At 42.4% G+C, this 23,713-nt stretch overlaps 1 protein-coding gene across 3 annotated transcripts in view; it reads left to right on the top strand.

The window, feature by feature from the left end:
* Nucleotides 1-464: 464 nt before the first annotated feature.
* KCNG3 (potassium voltage-gated channel modifier subfamily G member 3) overlaps nucleotides 465-23,713 on the top strand; it is a 37,342-nt gene continuing 14,093 nt past the window's right edge. Inside the window, exons 1-2 of one of the 3 annotated variants that reach the window (XM_043543756.1) lie at nucleotides 2,125-2,150; nucleotides 2,266-4,883. In XM_043543756.1, the coding sequence (XP_043399691.1) occupies nucleotides 4,231-4,883 (653 nt within the window). In that variant the 5' untranslated portion in view covers nucleotides 2,125-2,150; nucleotides 2,266-4,230. Of the gene's footprint in view, nucleotides 4,884-23,713 lie in introns of all 3 variants that reach the window. The other 2 variants (XM_043543755.1, XM_007068672.4) reach the window with 2 other exon arrangements.

The raw sequence follows: 23,713 nt of genomic DNA, 5'->3' as shown, positions 1-23,713 counted from the left end.
TCTAATATGCAGCAATTCTAATATGCAGCAATATTGTCCTTATGGAGAATTCTGTATTAGGTGTCATATTAAAAAAAACTAATTTATTTTAAAATATCATCTCATGTCATCAAGCGATCCACTGAGGAAAGTGAAGTTTGATTCTTGTATTCCCAATCTCTAATCATCCTTCTGCTCCCGCAATACATCTTGTTATAAAGCCACTTTTCTATGATATATTCTCTAGACTTCGCATTCCTAGCCATTCCTCTGTACTCATGTCTTAAAGTCATATTATTTATATACTGCTCTATGAATTAGCAGATAAGGTGCTAAAGGGGTTAAACAATGTATTGAAGCAGCATTTAAAATTACAAAGTTAGAAATGACTGGGTAAGTCATTATCAACATGAATGTGCTAACTACTGTCATTTGCAGCTTTTGAAACTATTTTTAACCAGGCCTTGAGCAATTGCTCCTGAAAGTGTGAAATACAGAGGCATGTACCTTAAAGCAAAGGTGAAGAAGGTTAGTACAAAGAAAAGGAGTACTTGTGGCACCTTAGAGACTAACCAATTTATTTGAGCATAAGCTTTCGTGGGCTAAAACCCACTTCATCAGATGCATGCAGTGGAAAATACAGTAGGAAGATATATACACAGATAATGAAAAAATGGTTGTTGCCGTACCAACTGTAAGGAGACTAATCAATTAAGGTGGGCTATTATCAGCAGGAGGGAAAAAAAACCCTTTTTTAGTCATAATCAGGATGGCCCATTTCAAATCGTTGACAAGGTGTGAGTAACAGTAGGGAAAAAATTAGCATGGGGAAATAGTTTTTACTTTGTGTAATAACCCATCCACTCCCAGTCTTTATTCAAGCCTAATTTAATGGTGTCCAGTTTGCAAATTAATTCCAATTCAGCAGTTTCTCTGAGTCTGTTTTTGAAGGTTTTTTGTTGTTGGAGAATTGTGACTTTTAGGTCTGAAATCGAGTGACCAAAGAGATTGAAGTGTTCTCCGACTGGTTTTTGAATGTTATAATTCTTGACGTCTGATTTGTGTCCATTTATTCTTTTGCGTAGAGACTGTGGTTTGGCCAATGTACATGGCAGAGGGGCGTTGCTGGCACATGATGCCATATATCACATTGGTAGATGTGCAGGTGAACGAGCCTCTGATAGCGTGGCTGATGTGATTAGGCCCTGTGATGGTGTCCCTTGAATAGATATGTGGACACAGTTGGCAATGGCCTTTGTTGCAAGGACAGGTTCCTGGGTTAGTGTTTTTGTTTGGTTGCTCGTGAGTATTTGCTTCAGGTTGGGGGGTGTCCATAAGCGGGGACTGGCCTGTCTCCCAGGATCTGTGAGTAAGGGATTGTCCTTCAGGATAGGTTGTAAATCCTTGATGTGCTGGAGAGGTTTTAGTTGGGGGCTGAAGGTGACAGCTAGTGTCGTTCTGTTACTTTCTTTGTTGGGCCTGTCCTGGAGTAGGTGACTTCTGGATCAGTGTGTGTTTGTTTTTTTTTTTCCTCCTCCTGCTGATAATAGATAAAAGGTTAGTACAGTGATTATTACTTATCAAATAAACTGCAAGCAAGAAACCTTTAACTAAAGTCAGCACTTGATAGTAAAAATCTTTCCAGATACATGAAAATATAAACTAGAGTTTGTTATCCCTGAAGAAATCTAGAAAATGAATTTATTGTGGGACAGTACATTGATTTGTATGCTTGACTACTTTTTTTTTCGCTCCCTAAATTAACGGAGAAAAATGGCTTTCACTATGACCTCTAGTGGACATAGTGCAATCAAGCATAAAAGTGACTTATCTTACAGAAACAAGGTGGGTGAGGTAATATCTTTTTTATTGGTACAACTTCTGTTGGTGAGAGACAAGCTTTTGAGCTTACACAAAGCTCTTCTTCAGGTCTGGGAAACTTAATCAGTGTCACAACTAAATACAAGATATTACATAATTCTTCCCAGTAGTAATGTGCACATCTGATCTAATCTGTCGCCTACCATATTGCAGAAAGATCACAGAAACTGATTAAAATCAAGAGCATTTATTTCATGTTCTCATTGTCTTTGAAATATTTTGTTACTAAACTGTAGGACTATTCACTTTTTTTAACCTTTATAGGTGTCCTACAAACATCAGCTGTCGAGGTAAACTGATAGTAACAAAACAATTTAAATGTATTTATTTTTATGGGTTAGCAGCAGCAGTAAAAAGATGCAATAGTAAAACAATGGTGTATTTTGTCCTTGCTGTTCCCTTTAGAAGTACTGGCTTCTGCCCAGGTTTGGCATCAGTTCTGAAGAGATACTCACTTGCCCTTCCTCTTGGGCAGAAGGAGCCAAATTCGGTAATACCTGGTGTAAACTGAACGAGACGGATAGTTATACTTTGGATGAGCTTATTCCAAGGTGCTTCAGATGCTGATGACTATGTGCCTCACTTAAAAAAAAACAAGGGAGAGGAAAAATAACGACCTCCCCGCAACCACTAAATCCCAAACCAAGAAACTCGGACAGGCTCATCATCATCATTGTGCTGTAACAATGTGTTAAAATTCTGTTCACAAGGACAAACTCATGCTGAACGCTGGGTAACTAAGTAAGACATGTCTTAGTAAAAACAAACATTCTGTACTGGTATAAGAAACAACAAGGAAGAAAAATGAAGATAAATAAAATCAGCGCATAAATACTCTACTGAAGTGGCTATAAATAGAACAGCCAGAAAGAACTGACGCTCTTGCACCGTTTCCTAAGTTATGCGTGTGGTGGGTCTGTAAGAGGACAGACAGAAGATAAGGAGGGGGAGGAATGTAAGCTCCTAACCCTGAAGTGCATCGGGCACCTTAAAAAGAACAAACACGTCAGAATTCAGAAAAAAATGAATCCAAAAGATTGGTGTTTCCCCCACCCCATATCCTCAAAGCTGTGTAGGTGCGAGCGCGCTCTGCCTACCCAATTCCCATCCCAGCGAGCTTTTAACAGCAGGCTCATCATCCCTAATATGAATGTAAGGATACGATGAAAACAAAGAGCGCTGGTTCCCAGCTGGGTTAAACAAGCAGTGGGTAAGGTGGTGATCAAACGTTTCTGGGCCAGGGACTTTCAGTCACTTTGTTGGATACCGCCGGCTCTTTGCAGGCAACTTCTCCAACGTCTTTGTACGCAGAAAGCTGCCAGCAAACAAACGTGTTCTTGGTCTGAGTTTACAACCTCCCGCTCTCCGCAGGCTGCGGTGCAGAGTCCGACGGAGCCCAAGTCATCAGCTTTGCAAAAGTCACGGGCTCCCCCTAAAGCCACCCACTTCTGTTTTCCACCCTGCTCCGCTGCCTCAGGAAGAAGGCGAAAATGGGATGAAAGCTATTCGGGCCGAGAGCAAGTTCTGCTCGTGTGAAATATTAATGCACCCGTGAAATGGAGCTTTTAGCCAACCGAAGCGCAGCCCTTTCGCAGGCAGGAGCCAGGGGGAATCCCAGCGGGGCTGGCGAGTAAATGACCAGTGCTTGCTTGGGAGGCCTCATTCCGGGGAGCCGAGCGGGGCGGGGCTGGCCCAGAGGGCGGGAAAGGGAAGGAGAAGGAAAGCAGCCGCTGGGTGAAGCCCCCCCCTGAGCTGCCGCCAACCCCTGGCGGCGGGGGACGGAGGCAGAGGCGAGAGGCAGCTCCACTCCCTCGCTGTGCCAGGGAGGCAGGAGGAGGCGTGTCCCCTCCCCGCCGCCACTTCCCTGGCTCCGCGGAGCCGCTCTGTCTCCAGCTCGCCTCTGAGCAGACAGCGGGCGGCGGCAGCGGGGAGAGCGGAGGAGGCAGCGGAGCGGGGCTCTCCAACTTGGCGGGGCTTTCCCTTCCTCCCTGGCCCCGCGGCGGCACCATGCCCTCGGCGCCGCCTCCGCGGGCCGCCCGCAGCTGCAGCAGCAGCACCACCACCCGGGCACAGGGAGCCCCGACGCCCGCAGCCGCGCCCAGCGGGCTCCCGGGCTCTTCCTCCGCGCCCCACTGAAGCGGCAGCTCCCAGCGCCGCGGCTTGCCTGGGTCTCCCTCCGCCCCGGGGCGCGGGCAGCCGCTGGCTCCGAGGGGACGCACGCGCCTCTCGCCGCGCCCAGCCCCGGGGAGCCGAACCGCAGGAGGGGCGCGGGGACCCTCCTCTCCCCGCCCGCGGGGGGCATCAGCCGGGGGCCCCGAGCCGAGGCCAGCAGCCGCCTCTTGCTCTCCTCCCCCCCGCCCCGCGCAAGCCATGAACTTTGGCCGGGGCCGCTCGGTGGTGTTGAACGTGGGGGGCACCCGCTACTCCTTCTCCCGCGAGGTGCTGAAGGACTTCCCGCTGCGGCGGGTGAGCCGGCTGCACGGCTGCCTCTCGGAGCAGGACGTGCTGGAGGTGTGCGACGACTACGACCGGGAGCGCAACGAGTTCTTCTTCGACCGCCACTCGGAGGCCTTCGGCTTCATCCTGCTCTACGTGCGGCACGGCCACCTGCGCTTCGCGCCGCACATGTGCGAGCTCTCCTTCTACAACGAGATGATCTACTGGGGGCTCGAGTGCTCGCACCTGGACTACTGCTGCCAGCGCCGCCTGGACGACCGCATGTCCGACACCTACACCTTCTACTCGGCCGACGAGGCCGGCGACGGCGGCGAGGACACGCGGCCCCCGGCCGAGCCCCCGCCCGCCGCCGAGGGCAGGAAGTGGCTGGAGAGGATGAGGCGGACTTTCGAGGAGCCCACCTCGTCCGTGGCCGCCCAGATCCTGGCCACGGTCTCCATCCTCTTCGTCATCGTGTCCATGGTGGTGCTGTGCGCCAGCACCCTGCCCGAGTGGCGGGCGGCGGAGAACCGCAGCGTGGAGGAGCACAGCAGGTACACAGCAGACTCAGTGAGGGAACCCTCCGGGTAGGACGAGTCACTTATTTTCCCACTGTCCAGTCCGGTGTGTCCAGTCCCGTGTGTCCTGCCGCTCATCCTGACAGTTAATGACTATCAATTATTGAGCACCCTGATACTCCACACTCTCCCCCAGGACTGACAGCCCACCACACAACCAGCCCTGAAACTCCCCCGGGAGGGTAATGCCTGCCCTGGTCGGGTTTGGATCGGAACCTCCTTGTCCTAGGCCCTATGCTAACTCCCGCATAAAAAACCTCCTTACCCATGAGCTGACATTGTAATTAACAATTCCCTCATCTGTAAACTAGACGGCTCTGAATTTCAATATTTATTTATTATAGTGGAAACCTCCTAAGTAATAGGAGGAACCTTGTAGCTATTCTTCGTCTAGAAAGAGGGGGACAGATTCTAATCTCGGTTACTCTGGAGTAAAATGGATCCTGCACCCCTTTTGCCCACCAATAATCATAACCCATAAGAATAATCCCTTTTAAGTCTGTGGGACTCTTATGAGTAAGGATTACTCAAGTGAGGAAAGGGTGTAGGATTGGTCCTCCTAAGTGGAGAGAAGCAAACTAAAACCCTAAACTTTAAGAAATAGATTTATTTTGCCCATTTTTGATTGTTTTAAAAAATTAAATGCAATATATATTCCATAAATATACTTACAAGGACCCAGTCCTCCAATATATACTGTACACAAATGCCCCGCTTCTGCAAGTTCTTAAGTATGTGAGTAACTTTACAGCCCTACATCCTGGCAGGACCAGATTCTATACATAGACTCATAGACATTAGAGATGGAGAAAGTCTGTTAGAGAAATGATTCTGTTCCCTTACAAGTGTATTATATAGTGTCCCAACAGATATTTAAATTGATGCCATATATTACATTTGATTTTAGCCAAAACATATTTAAAAACATTAAGGTTGTGAAATAAACAAAGACATACAAAATTAATATTGTGGCTTTCGGGCTCAATCCTGCAGGTCTTATAAATATGAGCAATCCGTATTGGGCTTGATTCTGATCTCACACCAGTGTTGAACTGGTGTAACTCCATGGATGTCAGTTATTCCTGATTTAAACAAGTGGGAGAACGGACTCAAATGCACAGACTAAGTAAGAATTACTCATCTGAGGGAGTTTGACGTATACCAAAAAAAAAAAAATTTCTGTTCCTCTTTGCTGATGGGGGATATCTGTGTGCCAGCAGAAGTTTTCATCCTCCACAGTTCAGCCTATCCTGCTTTTCTCTATAGTTAAGTCATCTTGTCACTATGAAATCAGTCTGTTGCCATAGAATTAATTGGTATGTGATATATTCTGTGCTAATAGTCAAATTCATTCCTTGGAAGTATGTTCATGGTTTCCATTGACTTAGATATGTGTGCAGCTCCAAGTTCACTGTAACTGGGCCAAAGACTTCACTGCAGGATCAAATGGGGGTGGAGATGGACTGAGAGGGAGTTTCAGAGTAACAGCCTTGTTAGTCTGTATTCGCAAAAAGAAAAGGAGTACTTGTGGCACCTTAGAGACTAACCAATTTATTTGAGCATGAGCTTTCGTGAGCTACAGCTCACTTCATCGGATGCATACTGTGGAAATTGCAGAAGACATTATTATATACACAGACACCATGATGTCTGTGTATATAATAATGTCTTCTGCAATTTCCACAGTATGCATCCGATGAAGTGAGCTGTAGCTCACGAAAGCTCATGCTCAAATAAATTGGTTAGTCTCTAAGGTGCCACAAGTACTCCTTTTCTTTTTGAGAGGGAGTTGACTCCTGTTTAGATACAAATACCATGGGTAAAAATGAAAAGATCTATAATTAAGCTTGATATATGTGAAAGTTTCTGGCGGTTTAAAAGCTCGCCTTTAAATTGTCCCTAATTATTTCAGATATCTCCAAAGAGTAGATACCTTGGGTGATTTTTATATAACAAAAACTTATGTAGATACCTAACAGATAGAAAAATATGTGCTGACACACCTAAGCACTGTTGACTTTACTCACAATAATTCTTGATAGTGTGCAGGTCAACTGTAAAGTTGTTGCACTTACCTAAATGAGTTTTTATTTACAGCTAAGCGTTACATGTTTTATACTTAGCTTTTAAACAAAACTTAGTACCCCTTCCACAAAAATGCATTTATATAACATTACTCACCAGGGTAACCTTGTCATATGTATAAGTATTTGCAGGAGTGAGCCTTAGATACTAATAACATACAATGTGGCCAGTACCTGGGGAAGAGAAGGAAAAAAAATATTGAAGAGTGGTCTGTAAATAATTGGAAAAAAACAGTATCAATGGTAGGTTGAGAACTATTTGTGATGCCATATGGAATTGCAAAGAACTGGCCTACGGGATAGGGAATCAGGGTTGTGCTTCAACAATCCCTATGCTGCTCTTGCAGGAATCTTTACTATCTAGCCAATGATGTAACTTGGTTCATTTGAGATATAACTTTTTTCATATATTATTGCTTCACAGATGTTAATAGTTTAACATTGAACATATTGCAAATGGGTGCATGTTCTTCCTCCGGTTGCCACCATACTTATAGGACACGCTAGCTGAGGTGGCATAGTTCTTACATAGAGTGGCTATCATAATTATGCACTTCAGTACTAAAAACATCAGGAGCTGGAAGAATGTGAGTTTATTTGCAGCTAGTGTAAATCGTCATAGGCACGTTGACTTCAGTGAGCTTGTGACAGTTTACACCAGTCGAGAAGCTGACCCTGAGAGCCCAGTCCTGCAAACACATGAGTATTTGTTACTTATGTATTTCCAGGATCAGGCCCCAGCACAGCTGTTATCTGGGTTTACTGCCTTCCTGCTTGCTTACCTTTGAATTTCCTTGCTTTCACTGGTATAGTTACAATTTAACGTTATTTACATTTAGAGCCAGATTTTCAAAAGAGCTCAGCGCTAAAGTTTTTCCATGAAATCCAGTATTTTTTTGAATGTAGGTACCTGCTGTGTTTTTAGTCTCTAGTATGTTCATTAATAAAAACTATTGGCCTTTTATCAGTGTTCTTCCTCCTCTTAAAAAGAAAAAACACATAAAAAAATACAGTGTAACAAAAACTCCCATTAATTTCTTTGGTATGAGGGACAAAGTATTATATTTTTCTCACAGCACTGAGCTGGTGACTATATTTCAACAATAAATGGAGATGTTATTTAAATAATTCAGAAATAAGAATCTTTTCATCTTCTTAGTGTATGCACAATGTGCCTCGAGTGGCATGTGACAAAGATTCATCACCGTATGTGGTCCACTGGTTGGATCATTAGCTTCCCTGGTGCAGGCCGGATACTGAAGGGGAGCACAACATCCCTCCCTCACCCCCATTTTCATAATGCAAAAGATCAGATGACTGCAAAAGTCCTCAAGATTGGCATGTGAAAGTTAAGGTATATCACATGACTGGCATTTGGCACAACTTTTTTTTCCTCCTGGATTTCACAGTGAATCAATTGCCTCAACCTTTAAATTCCATCAGTAAAGTTTAAAAAAAGGCTTAATTATTTTTAATACCCATTATAAATTACCTTTTCATTAGCTTCTAGGATTTCCTGAAATTCTACTGGACTTTTATGGACTTGCAGTCCTTTTGCAGAAAAAAGTTCCCATTTCAGTTAGCTGAGGAAGGACCGCAGGAGTAAACCCATTGACACAGTTTTAGGACAAGCTTTAGACTCTTTCTAGTGTCTTAAGTGCACCCCTCAGGTGACAAGCGTTTCTTCCTATGATCCAGTCTCTGTTGGACTGGATCGTGGGTGGCAATTCCCTGTTTTACAACTATTAACAACAGGCCCAACTGTGTTTTGGGGCCTATATAAGCCCTTTTCCTCTGGGGACCTGTGACCAGCAAACTGAGTAAACAAACTTCTAAACAAATCATTATTCATCCATCCAAAAGGTACATAGCACACAGAGCAAAGGGTAAAAACAACAGAGGTCTGTATATATAGTTCCCCTTACCTACACCTAATCTTTTCTTAGAAGTTTAGTAAATTCCTTTCAGCCCAGTTAGCTCTGTCTCTGGTATGGGAGAGAGCCTGTTTGCTGCAGTTTGTGTCTTTCTCAGACCATTTCCATTTGTGTCTTCCCCTGGGCAACTACTGAGAACCCACCAACAGGTAAATTAAGGTGCATATGATGATATTTATAAAGTATATGCTTAATTATTTCACTCTCTATAACCATACGTTGTTAAGTGCATCACTTTGCGCAGCACTCCTAAGGTCTAATGGAAAGGTCAACTGAAGTAAGTGGAAAGACTCTCATGGACTTTAACTGGGTTTGGATCAGGCCCCTAGTCTTTGGAAATCTAGATTAATCAGGGAGGGAGGTAGTTTATCTCCTGGAATATTTCATTATATTCTGGGGGCTTTCTCTTAAAAAGAAGATGAACAAGATAGCTAACTACCAGAGTATTTACTGCTTTTTAAAAATAAATTAACACATATAATAATTGCAGTTAATTTCAGTGCCCACTCATTTGTGTCAGAACCTTGCTATTCCCCTACCAATTCTTTACCTGCACATTCCTTATACATTTATAATGTTTCAGTTTAAAATGTGCCCATCCTATTGTAGGCATCTGTAAACTTTTTATAAAACCATCAGTTTAGAATCAATATTGTAAGAGAGAGACCCACTGTCACACATCAGTAGAATAAGCTATGATGGTTACATTTGTCCTGTGTCAAGTAATTCTACAGTACAACAAAGAGATGCATTCTGTTTTCATTGGAAACCACAACGCTTCATTACGATTTTTCCCAGGCTATTTTTCAATTTAAAAAAAATAATTTATTTCTTGGAGAAGGCAGACTGGTCATCCCGGCAAGTGAATGGTTATCTGCAGAGCAAGTAAAGTATGGACAGAAGCTGGGCAAGCTTCCCCCAAACAGTCCTACCAATCAGCCTTGACCCCCTTCTGTGGGTAATACCACTAAGAATGATAGAGTAGTTCAGTCCACAGCCTATACAGTCCTCTGACTTTATGGAGACTGTTAGTAAGAGTGGTGTCTACTAGTGCCAACTGACACCAGTTTTGTGTACATGTTCAGATGTGAGCACCCATTCACAAGAAAAAGAACTGAGAGCAACAAACCTTTCACGTGGTCCTCTGAACAGCCATCAGATGATTATGAGTTTTGGTCATGACCATTTGGGTCAATATGTGACCCAGTAGTAAAAAGATCTATATTCTGTCAATCCCCTGGAGTCAGGTTCCCTTAAGTTAAAGCCATATCATATCCTCTCACTTCTGGGAGGGAGATAGAGGGCCTAGGAAACTCAGGGAGAGTCACGTAAGGGTCCTCTCTTAGGGAGAGTCATGGAGTATAAGAATTCCAAATCCTGCCAATCCCAGAGATTAGCAGGGAATGGGGCTTCTGGTTTGCAGTGAGGCTGCCCTCCATGGGGCTATTCCTAGGAATGAGGGAGTAGAAGTACAGAGCAGAAGTTATTACTGAAAACATTTCGCACAGCAATGTATTTTGTGACCTTGCTCTCCTACCTGGTACGTCCCACTCCTCAAGGGAGAAGAATTGTTCCAGGACTTCCACAGGCTGCTGTGGAGCAGACAGCAGCAGCCTCAGTCTCCCCTTCTGTTGCTTCTGGTGATTTAAAGTCCTCCTCATAGACTCATAGATATTAAGGTCAAAAGGGACCATTATGATCATCTAGTCTGACCTGCACATTGCAGGCCACAGAATCTCACCACCCACTCCTGCAATAAACCTCTCACCTATGTCTGAGCTATTGAAGTTCTCAAATCATGGTTTAAAGACTTAAAGGTGCAGAGAATCCTCCAGCAAGTAACCCGTGCCCTATGCTACAGAGGAAGGCGAAAAACCCCCAGGGCCTCTTCCAATCTGCCCTGGAGGAAAATTCCTTCCCGACCCCAAATATGGCGATCAGCTCAAACCCTGAGCATGTGGGCAAGATTCACCAGCCAGATACCCAGGAAAGAATTCTCTGTAGTAACTCAGATCCCACCCCATCTAACATCCCATCACAGGCCATTGGACCTATTTACCATGAATAGTTAAAGATCAATTAATTGCCAAAATCGTGTTATCCCATCATACCATCTCCTCCATAAACTTATCGAGTCTCCTCTTTGTTCCCCTGTGTCACACAGCAAATGGGTATTTAGGGTCCTGAAAGTTTTTAATTTGTGGACCCATCTATAAACTGATCCTGTTATGACACTGAAATGAGAGCTGTGCAAAATCTTTTGGGGACTTCCTAAGCCTTTCCATTGCAGGTCATTTGGAGCCTGTCATAGACTCACCATCCTGGAGCACCTCCTCATGGCAAGACTCAGTATTGCAGCCCCTCTGTCTTACCCTCCTCCTCCAGGCTTCAGTGGTCTGTGCAGTGACTTGGCCCTCCACTAAGGTCACACTAAGAGTCCGACCCCTCCTAAGAATTCCATCTTGAAGGAATGAAAACTCTTTCACATGTCCCAGACGCAGTCATCCACAGACTCTTTCCCCCTCTCCCAGACTCTGTACATCTCTTCTCACTCCCTTTCCTCCTACGGCTTTCTCTCTGGAGGACCAATTTCTCTTAAATCACTGATCCTTGGGGTATCTTCCCTGGAGTCTCTCTTCTCCCAGGCTAGCTTCAGGAGTCTCATTTCCCCAGCTGTCCTCTTCATTTAGGGACAGTCCCACAGCATAAGCTTTTTCCCACAGAGCAGAAACTCACACCTTCTCACATATGACTCCACTTCCTAGTGCCCTGCAGTCCCTCCTCTATACGAATCACCCAGTCTGGTTCTCCAGCTAGGTCTAATGCTTAATTACCTGTCTCCCATCCAGGTGCCACAGAACTGACTAATTGGGCTTTCTGTCTCTCCTTAATCCTGCCTCTCCCAGTCCTGTTTGGAATGTACCCTATCACAGAGCCTTTACAACCTATTGTGCCAATTGGCTGTTGTGCGTGCTCATTCTCAGAACTGTTTTCCCAGGAAGAGATGCCCGCCCCCACCCTTTTTCACATACTGAAATCATGGTTGAATGTGTAGAATGTAACCCCCAGTTAGTAAGTATGTATAACTTATGCTTTCCTAGGCACGGTAAAACAAAAATAGCTGCTTTTCTAAACACCACCTATCATCAATTACCAGAGGGCATTTGTTCACATTATAAAATAGATCTCTGCAAAATTTCAGTTAAAAAACTTGAGCTGTATTTGAATCTCCGGAGCCCAGAAAATATGTTTGAAACCACTAGTGTTTAGTTTCCTACCTTCACAGAACTTCAGAACACCAAACACATTTGTTTCCAACATTTAATAAAAAAGAAGAAGAGCTCCTTGCCAGGCTGAGATCCAGTTTGTCGTGTTTTAGCCCCAAACACTATTTTATAGCTACATTCTAAACTCCTTTATATATAGAGGGCTATGACTAGGTGATGGAACTACATACATCAATTTAAATATAGGGACATGAATGCCTCTGCTATAACTGACTTGTCCCATGAGACATTCATACAAAGGTACATTCAGACTGGAACAGATTGTAGCTAGCCCTGTGTGCGGGTGCACCAGAGAACGAAAGGGTGCCAGGATCTGACATGTCTCCTTACTTCCTCACATAGGCTGGCCATAATGGGCATTGGCAAGATCTACTCAGGACTAGGTGCTGCAAACTTCTAAAAAGTGGGTAGGAAGGGATGGTGAAGAGCTAGTGTTTCCCTATCCCCAGCAGCAGTGGTCAGAAGACAACTGCAGAGCAAGTGCACTCTGTACTTTCTTTAGGCACAATAACTGAACCCCTGGGAGCTCCAGAAGGCATTTTGGGAAAAGGGACCTTGTTACCACCCCTAATGTGGGGCTGTGATCATGTATGACATAGTCTAGCCCATTCAGATATACTATCACTGACAGAATGCAGAACTGAAAGATGTTGACAGGAAAGTTTTGAGAACACAGTAAGTCGAGAATTCCCAACCACTTTACAGATTCTAGCCCTGATTCTGCAATATTTGCTATTTTATACTTGACGTTTTTCTAGTTTAATGCTGCTTTTATGTGGAAATAAGATTTTAGGAACAATTTAGGCACAAATGGATGTTGACGGACTTTAATCACATATTGTCTTGTCATGTTTTCTTCATGTGTCCTGTTGACTGTGTATGTTTTATTCAGAAGTTTAATAGATGATAAAGCCACTCCAGTTAATTCTTTTTTTGAGATTTCAGCTAATTTCTTGGAGAATATTCTAAAGAAAAGAAAATTATCAGTTTAAAAAAAAAAGAATTCACAACTGAAGGATGCTTTGTGACAATTCAGAATATGATTACTTTGAGTACATCACACTAGTCTTGTTAGTGACTTTAAAAAAAGGCATTTCCAAAGCAGTCTAAACCAGTCTATATGTAAAATAGGTTATTCTGCTAGGTAATTATAATTCAGAACAGAAAATTAAACAAAATGATTGGTTTAGAAAAAGAGCTACAGAGGACTGATTTTCATTTCACAGACAAAGAACCACATTAAAAATAATGCTGAGGGTCTTATTTGAAAACTGATAAATACCTAGAGATTTAGCGTTTTTGATGAGAACTAAATTTTCATTGTGTTTAGGCACAAGCAGGGGTCATTGACACAATAGAAGATTTTACATACCATCTGTGCTAGAATAGCTAACCACTGAATAAAAATGAGAGTTCAGCATTTTCTCTGAATTTCTCAGATTTTGTGAAATTTTGAGGGAGCATTATTTTATGTTTGTTTTAAAAATATTTTCTCAATTTTTAATGGTCAGTTGTTTTAAAACTGAAATGAAGAAGGGGAAAAACCTGCTAAAAATCTTGATTGGAAACATACAGAGTAGATGCTGGTTTGCCTAATGATATCAACATAAAGTCTGTGTTGTAAATATGTATTTAAACTTTTTAAACTTACATATGATTTAAACAATGGACTATAATATATAGTCTGTCAGGTGAACATAGAGTGAGACAGTTTTAAAATGTATATGCTTTATTTATCCTCTTCCACCCTGTCTCCTCCTCCATTAAAAAGAAGCAGGGTGTTTGGCATAAGGAAATATCCAGAGTATTTTAAGAAAAGTGAATACAGAATATGCTGTGTCCTCATTCTTCCAGGTGTATGCATCTTAGTTGGTTTTAATTTCATATTATATGTCAAAGATAATTAGGCAATATTAAGGGCTAGTTGCTAAATCTCAGTTTTCTTAACTGATGCTATTTATCTATTAATGAGCATACAAGTAACAAACAATGAATCATTTAAGGCAAAGTTACTCAATCTGAGGCTGCAGAGCTAATATGTAGCCCTGCTGAGTCCTCATATAGGCCGTAGGTCTGATCATCACGTTCTTCTTACTCTGCCTGGTCTCAGGAGCACTAACTACCTGTCCCCAGTGACACATGTGGGATAGGATGGGACTGGATGGAACAAAGCTACTGGAATTATTCTATGAAGGGGAGGAGAGAATGGTCATAGAGAAGAACCGTATCCTTCCTATCAATAACCGGGAAGTGGGGGAATGGAAGAGGGACAAAGAGAAGAATGGAGCCTTCTTCTCAATAGCTAGGAAATGTGTGGATGTATGGGGGGAGGTGGGAAGGGGCAGGTAAAATGGAATGATTGAAGCTATCCTATTGATTGGAGGGAGTGTCAAAGCTAGAACGCATGATATCCTAATTTTAGTTCACCCATGCTTGCATCAATAACATAAGACCTGATGAAACAACCAGAGTAGCACAGTATGCAGCAATTATTTTGTAGCTCTGCAGTTCAATTCTGTAATAAAGTGACTCCTGTTTTTCAAGATGGAGTACCACTGATTCCCTGTCCAGCTAAAAAGCTGTTTCTGTTGCTTGTGCTCCAAAGTGAGTGCCACAAGCTTCCCGGCTTTCACAATCTTGGAGTTTCTCATTGTCTTCAGAGAAGTAGCACTCCTAGCTTCTGGATATGTAATATCTATTTCATAGGGCTGTCAATTAATTACAGTTAACTCACACAATTAACTAAAAAAATTAATCACGATTAAAAAAATTAATCGCGATTCATCACAGTTTTAATCACACTGTTAAACAATAGAATACCAATTGAAATTTATTACATATTTTTGGATGTTTTTCTACATTTTCAAATATACTGATTTCAAATACAACACAGAATACACACTGTACAGTGCTCACTTTATATTATTTTATTACAAATACTTGCACTGCAAAATAGATACTGTATTATTCAATTCACCTCATACAAGTACTGTAGCGCAATCTCTTCATCGTGAAAGTGCAATTTAGAAATGTAGATTTTTTTTGTTACATAACTACACTCAAAAACAACAAAATGTCAAACTTTAGAGCCTACATGTCTGCTCAGTCCTACTTCTTGTTCAGCCAATCGCTAAGACAAACAAATTTGTCTACATTTATGGGCGATAATGCTGCCTGCCTCTTATTTACAAAGTCACCTGAAAGTGAGAGCAGGCATTCACACGGCACTTTTGTAGCCGGCATTGTAAGATATTTACATGCCAGATATGCCAAACATTCATATGCCCCTTCATGTTTTGGCCACCATTCCAGAGGAAATACTTCCATGCTGATGACGCTCGTTAAAAAATGTGTTAATTAAATTTGTGACTGAACTCCTTGGGGGAGAATTATACATCCCCTGCTCTGTTTTACCAGCATTCTGCCATATATTTCATGTTATAGCAGTCTCAGATGATGACCCAGCATGTTATTCGTTTTAAGAACACTTTCACTGCAGTTTTGACAAAATGCAAACAATATACCAATGTGAGATTTCTAGAGAGAGCTATAGCACTCGACCCAAGGTTTAAGAATCTGAAGTGCCTTCCAAAATCTGAGAGGGATGAGGTGTGGAGCATGCTTTCAGAAGTCTTAAAAGAGAAACACTCCGATGCAGAAACTACAGAACCCAAACCACCAAAAAAGAAAATCAGCCTTCTGCTGGTGGCATCTGACTCAGATGATGAAAATGAACATCTGTTGGTCTGCACTGTTTTGGATTGTTATTGAGCAGAACCTGTCATCAGCATGGACACATGTCCTCTGGAATGGTGGTTGAAGCATGAAGGGACATATGAATCTTTAGCGCATCTGGCACATAAATATCTTGCAACACCGGCTACAGCAGTGCCATGCGAATGCCTGTTCTCACTTTCAGGTGACATTGGAAACAAGAAGCAGGCAGCATTGTCTCCTGCACATTTAAACAAATGTGTTTGTCTGAGCAATTGGCTGAACAAGAAGTGGGACTGAGTGAACTTGTAGGCTCTAAAGTATGACGCTGTTTTATTTTTGAATGCAAAATTCTACATTTGTAAGTTCAACTTTCATGATAAAGAGATTGCACTATAGTACTTGTATTAAGTGAATTAAAAATACTATTTCTTTTATTTTTACAGTGCAAATATTTATAATAAAATCATAAAGTGAGCATTGTACACTTTGTATTCTGTGTTGTAATTGAAATCAATATATTTGAAAAAGTGGAAAATATCCAAAAATATTTAAATAAATGGTATTCTATTATTGTTTAACAGTGCGATTAATCGCGATTAATTTTTTTAATCGCTTAACAGCCCTACTACTTCACCATTTCTTGGCCAACTATAATTGACCCTATCCTAGTACTTCACCAAACAGGATCATCATGCAGGGCAAATGGGATCATATAAATGACACTGAAAGGCTCAATGGAGCCTAAGTTGCATCCTGTAATGTCCTAAGGCAGCCATGGCGTCAACCCAACTGGCTGACACAATGGCAGTGAAGTTGAAGAATAAGAATTAAGATGCTGCCTTTAGGTAAAGTCAAAAGCCAGTCTATCTCCCTGTCATAAATATAAAGGGAAGGGTAACAGCCTTTATGTATGCAGTAACATCAAATCCCTTCTGGCCAGAGGTACAGAATCACTTACCTGTAAAGGGTTAATCAGTTCAATTAACTTAGTTGGCACCTGACCAGAAGGACCAATGGGGAAAGAAGATACTTTCAAATCTGCAGGGGGGAAAGGGAGGGGGAAGGTTTTGTTTGTGATCTTTGTTTTGTTCCCTCTCGGGACAAAGAGAGAGACCAAGCAGGTAACCCAGCTCCTACTGAAATGATACATCTAAAATTACAGAAATTGTAAGTAATAGCAAGGAAATGCATTAGATTATCTTTTGTTTTAGCTTGTAAATTTTCCCTATGCTAAGAGGGAGGTTTATTCATTTCTGTAACTTTGAAGTTGTGCCTAGAGGGGAATCCTCTTTGTTTTAAATCTTTTTATTACCCTGTAAAATTACCTTCCATCCTGATTTTACAGAGGTGCTTCTTTTACTTTTTTCTTTATAATAAAGTTCTTTTTAAGAACCTGATTGATTTTAGTGTCCTAAACATAAGGGTCTGGTCTGTACTTTTATTAAAGGCAATTGGTTGGTATATGATTCTCAAGCCCCCCCAGGAAAGTGGATGAAGGGGCTTGGAGGGATATTTGGGGGCGGGGGAGGGAATAGGGCTCCAAGTGGCCCCTCCCTGAATATTTGTTTAAATCACTTGGTGGTGGCAGCAATACCATCCAAGGACAAGGAAAGGAATTTGTGCCTTGGGGAAGTTTTAACCTAAGCTGGTGGAATATAAGCTTAGGGGGTCTTTCATGCGGGTCCCCACATCTGTACCCCAGAGTTCAGAGTGAGGAGGGAACCCTGACACTCCCCATCTAATTGTGACACACAGGGCAGTCACTCACGTCCTAGTAGTGTAATGTTTAGAGGAGCTAGGAGGTCAGTTCTGCAGGGGACATGTTCCCAATGGGTGCTGTCAGAACAAGAATGGGAAGTTATGGAAAATGGGAGGCAGAGAGTTCTTTTCCACATTGTAGTCATGAAAGAGCCCTTGGTACATTCTGTAGGGGTGCCAATTCAGGCCAAATTTCCACAGTGTAACTGCCAGAACAGGAAAGACCTCATCCCCTTCCTCCTCGTTTTTATTCATAGACTGGAAGAGAAAGATACGTTTCCTGCTTTTTCAGCTCCCAATTGATTTCCCAACTTTGAATGAATTAGTCCAAATGAAGAAAATATTCCTTCTGTGCCTGCAGACGAGACTACGCTGTCAATAGCTGGTTTAGCACTTCAGCAAACTCTGGTTCCAGGTGCTTAGCTAGTGACTTCCACCAGTTCAGTGGTGTGACACTTTGCATTAAGAAGTGAGCCAATCAGAGCTCAGATAGGGAGAAGCTATAAAATAGGAGTATGTGACCACCTAGGCGGGTTTAGTGGATGATCTTGATGAGATACATGATGGTGTTGTTATACCAATAAAATAAAAACCAGCAGGATCTTATTAAAGGGAAAAAGGCAAAATACCACATTCATTGTGAATACAGAAAGAATCATAGTAAGCAGTTAGTTATAGCTATAATATTCCATTCAATCTCATATTTATTTACACATTCATACACACACAGGTTCTGCAAGGTTGTTATCATAGTTACCAGCCTTAGAGTTGCTCATGCCAAGCCACTGGCCAGGTGGCCTGGCCATGAGGAGGGAGCAGGGCCTTGTCAGATGCTCATCTGATGCTCCTGGAAGTTGGTTTGCAGAATCAGACCCCCCAAAGTTCTCACTTTCTAGAGTCCATTTTTATAGGAGTTTTTTCCTATGCCAGTCTATGGGAATTGCTTCATCATGCTGTTGCTGAATCAAGCAGCAGGTAGCACATTCCTGACGGCTCCCTACTGCTAGATGTTATCTTGTTCTTTAGTTCTCCCATTCTTGAGGCTGTTGGGTGGATTCCAGTCTGCCCTCCGGGGGTCCTCTGGTTATTTCCACTTGACGCCTTCTTCAGCTGATGGACACTGGATTCTTAGGCTGGCACCTCCCTGATCATTCAGTTATTATCCACACCAAAGCATCCATCCACATACATCCTCTATCTCTATTTTAATCACAATTGTTAATACAAGAAAAGGGCGGGGAGTCTCTGGGTGCCGTTTCTGTTGTTACAGAGTATTGCTTTGAGAACAGACTCTGTCTTAGAATGTACTAATGCAATTAGCAGCTTGCAAGTTTCACACATAGAGGGAGAGAAACAGTACCAAAAACCAAGAGACCTCTTAATTAGTAATACCCTGGAATTTAAACTATGGGGAATCAAACTCATTTGTGATTTTAATACAGAACTTCTTTAATATGATCCAACAGTGTCTCCTGGAGTAAGAGGCTAGATCCCAAATCCCGTGATGACTGCCAGTCTCTTGCACTCAGTAGCAGTCCCTGGGTCTCCCATACACTCAGGCCGTTAATTATTTCTAAAGTTTGACCTGAAAAGTTAGATTCCTTTCCCCTGATTCTTTCTTTATATAGAAAAGCAGCCTGTAATGTAAAGGTTTTGATAGAGGCTCATGGACTCATCATATTTATTTTTTATTTAAAATTTTGAGAGTTTATAGTGAGTTTAGGCCTCCCATAGTTTGCATTAAAATCAGATTTAATTTTAAATAGGTTTATTTTTAAAAAGAAAAACTTACAATAAATTTAAATAACAAAAATCTGATTTAAATTAGAAAAAAATCCCCCCCCCCCCATCATCGATTTTTATCCACCCTTCCCAAAAGCTACATGGGGTCCACTGAATCAATACCAACTCACAGGGAAGATTCCACCAAGACTGGAACCTAATGTTCCCTAGATGTTCCACATCCAAGTATTGACCAAGCCACACCCTGCCTAGCTTTTATACAAGAAAGAATCAACATAACATGCTCATGGCCTCAGGAGGAGCTATCAAGTGGAATTTTTTTGGATGTGCAAAAAAACAAAACAAAAACCTCTTTCACTTAAATGTTGACTGCCAAGGGTCAGAGCCACAACATAAATCCTGGAAAATAAATCCTAGAAAATGGATTGGAATGGAATGAAGTCCCCTTAAATGTAGAATATTTTTGGGCACACTTAATAATCTACATAAATTCTATATCCACAGCTAGGAATTGTTTATTATTATTAAGATCCCAGACAGCTTACAACCTGTAAGCAAGTGCAGACTCTGTCAGAGTCTGCATTAGCATGACAGGTTTCAGAGTAGCAGCCGTGTTAGTCTGTATCCGCAAAAAGAAAAGGAGAAATTTGTTAGTCTCTAGGGTGCCACAAGTACTCATTTTCTTTTTGCATTAGGATGATTTGTATTAGTTTGCCTTTGCTATTCAAGAGAGGGAGAGAGGAAATGGTCACAGAAAATTCCAGAGACACAGTTTTTCATTTTAGTGTGGAGCATGGGAGAGATATAAAATGATACAATATTTTTGAAGGGGACTGTGTTCCTTTGCCAGCTCTCTTCTAGCAAAATAATAGATTATTTTTTCCGTGGTATTCAATCATGAGTGACAAATACTACTTTTTAAATCAGGAAAGGAAAATACATAATCTATTAACTAAGTTCAATAATGTCTTTATGGCTGCATATAATCTGTGCATTTCTGTATGTTTTGTTTTGAGAGAACACTGCGATCTGAACTGAACTGCCAGATGCTATAAACCTAGGTTTTTAAAAGTGGATATTTTGTAGATATATCTAAAAGGCATCCTTATAACTTATGTTTAAGGCACTCAGTCACTATTAAATAAACACTAACATTACCAAAAGCTTCAGATCATTTAGACAACAGGTCCTTTTACTATACTGCACTATAATTCTTAAGAGAAAACATTTTGATTTATGTGGATCTACACATTAAATTTTTCTAAGATAAATTATGTCAATATATTTGTATAGGCCTTATCTGAGAGAAAAGCCCCTAACTCATAGATGTTTCATGGACATCCCTGGCTATGTATGCAGATTCAGTGGCTGCCTGTGACTGAATGACAGGTTTCAGAGTAGCAGCCGTGTTAGTCTGTATTCGCAAAAAGAAAAAAAAGAAATGTGACACCTTAGAGACTAACAAATTTATTTGAGCATAAGCTTTCATGAGCTACAGCTCACTTCATAGGATGCATTCAGTGGAAAATATAGTGGGGAGATTTATATACGTAGAGAACATGAAACAATGGGTGTTACCATACACACTGTAAGGAGAGTGATCACTTAAGGTAAGCTATTACCAGCAGGAGGTAGGGCGGGGAAAACTTTTGTAGTGATAATCACAGGTGGGCCATTTCCAGCAGTTGACAAGAACGTCTGAGGAACAGTGGGGGATAGAGGGGGGGGGGAATAAACATGGGGAAATAGTTTTACTTTGTGTAATGACCCATCCACTCCCAGTCCCAGTTATTGTATCCAGGTGTTTGTCTCTGTCTGAGGGGTTGGAGCAAATGCGGTTGTATCATAGAGCTTGGCTGTAGACAGTGGATCGTGTGGTATGTTCTGGATGAAAGCTGGAGGCATGTAGGTAGGAATAGCCGTCAGTAGGTTTCCGGTATAGGGTGGTGGTTATGTGACCATCGCTTATTAGCACAATAGTGTCCATGAAGTGGATCTCTTGTGTGGACTGGTCCAGGCTGAGATTGATGGTGGGATTGTGGGAAACTGTTGAAATCATGGTGGAATTCCTCAAGGGCTTCTTTTCCATGGGTCCAGATGATGAAGATGTCATCAGTGTAGCGCAAGTAGAGTAGGGGCATTAGGGGACGAGAGCTGAGGAAGCGTTGTTCTAAGTCAGCCATAAAAATGTTGGCATACTGTGGGGCCATGCGGGTACCCATAGCAGTGCCGCTGATTTGAAGGTATACATTGTCCCCAAATGTGAAATAGTTATGGGTGAGGACAAAGTCACAAAGTTCAGCCACCAGGTTAGCCGTGACATTATCGGGGATACTGTTCCTGATGGCTTGTAGTCCATCTTTGTGTGGAATGTTGGTGTAGAGGGCTTCTACGCCCATAGTGGCCAGGATGCTGTTTTCAGGAAGATCACCGATGGATTGTAGTTTCCTCAGGAAGTCAGTGGTGTCTCGAAGATAGCTGGGAGTGCTGGTAGCGTAGGGCCTGAGGAGGGAGTCGACATAGCCAGACAATCCTGCTGTCAGGGTGCCAATGCCTGAGATGATGGGGCATCCAGGATTTCCAGGTTTATGGATCTTGGGTAGCAGATACAATACCCCAGGTCGGGGTTCTAGGAGCGTGTCTGTGCGGATTTGTTCTTGTGCTTTTTCAGGGAGTTTCTTGAGCATATGGTGTAGTTTCTTTTGGTAACCCTCAGTGGGATCAGAGGGTAATGGCTTGTAGCAAGTGGTGTTGGAGAGCTGCCTAGCAGCCTCTTGTTCATATTCCGACCTATTCATGATGACGACAGCACCTTCTTTGTCAGCCTTTTTGATTATGATGTCAGAGTTGTTTCTGAGGCTGTGGATGGCATTGTGTTCTGCACGGCTGAGGTTATGGGTCAAGTGATGCTGCTTTTCCACAATTTCAGCCCGTGCACGTCAGTGGAAGCACTCTATGTAGAAGTCCAGTCTGTTGTTTCAACCTTCAGGAGGAGTCCACCCAGAATCCTTCTTTTTGTAGTCTTGACAGGAAGGTCTCTGTGGGTTAGTATGTTGTTCAGAGGTGTGTTGGAAATATTCCTTGAGTCGGAGACGTCGAAAATAGGATTCTAGGTCACCACAGAACTGTATCATGTTCATGGGGGTGGAGGGGCAGAAGGAGAGGCCCCGAGATAGGACATATTCTTCTGCTGGCCTAAGAGAATAGTTGGATAGATTAACAATATTGCTGGGTGGGTTAAGGGAACCACTGTTGTGGCCCCTTGTGGCATGTAGTAATTTAGATAGTTTAGTATCCTTTTTCTTTTGTACAGAAGCAAAGTGTGTGTTGTAAATGGCTTGTCTAGTTTTCGTAAAGGCCAGCCACGAGGAAGTTTGTGTGGAAGGTTGGTTTTTTATGAGAGTATCCATTTTTGAGAGCTCATTCTTAATCATTCCCTGTTTGCTGTAGAGGATGTTGATCAGGTGATTCCGTAGTTTCTTTGAGAGTGTGTGGCACAAGCTGTCAGCATAGTCTGTGGGGTATGTAGATTGTAATGGATTTTTTACCTTCAGTCCTTTTGGTATGATGTCCATCTGTTTGCATTTGGAAAGGAAGATGATGTCTGTATCTGTACGAGTTTTTTCATGAAGTTGATAGATTTCCACTCCATACGGCTAAATTCAGTGCCTTGCATAATGACAGGTTTCAGAGTGGCAGCCATGTTAGTCTGTATTCGCAAAAAGAAAAGGAGTACTTGTGGCACCTTAGAGACTAACAAATGTATTTGAGCATAAGCTTTCGTGAGCTACAGCTTACTTCATCGGATGCATTCAGTGGAAAATACAGTGGGGAGATTTACATACATAGAGAACACGAAACAATGGGTGTTACCATACACACTGTAACAAGAGAGTGATCACTTAAGGTGAGCTATTACCACCAGGAGAGCGGGGGGTGGGGGAAGAGGGGGACCTTTTGTGGTGATAATCAAGGTGGGCCATTTCCAGCAGTTGACAAGAATGTCTGAGGAACAGTGGGGGGTGGAGGGGATCCTTGCAACAAAGCCCGTTGCCAACTGTGTCCACATATCTTTTCAGGGGACACCATCATAGGGCCTAATCACATCAGCCACACTATCAGAGGCTCATTCACCTGCACATCTACCAATGTGATATATGCCATCATGTGCCAGCAATGCCCCTCTGCCGTGTACATTGGTCAAACTGGACAGTCTCTACGTAAAAGAATAAATGGACACAAATCAGACGTCAAGGATTATAACATTCAAAAACCAGTTGGAGAACGCTTCAATCTCTCTGGTCACTCGATTACAA

Source organism: Chelonia mydas, chromosome 3 (assembly GCF_015237465.2).
Source record: "Chelonia mydas isolate rCheMyd1 chromosome 3, rCheMyd1.pri.v2, whole genome shotgun sequence".
Lineage (NCBI taxonomy): Eukaryota > Metazoa > Chordata > Testudines > Cheloniidae > Chelonia > Chelonia mydas.
This window is presented reverse-complemented; position numbering and strand designations above follow the sequence as displayed.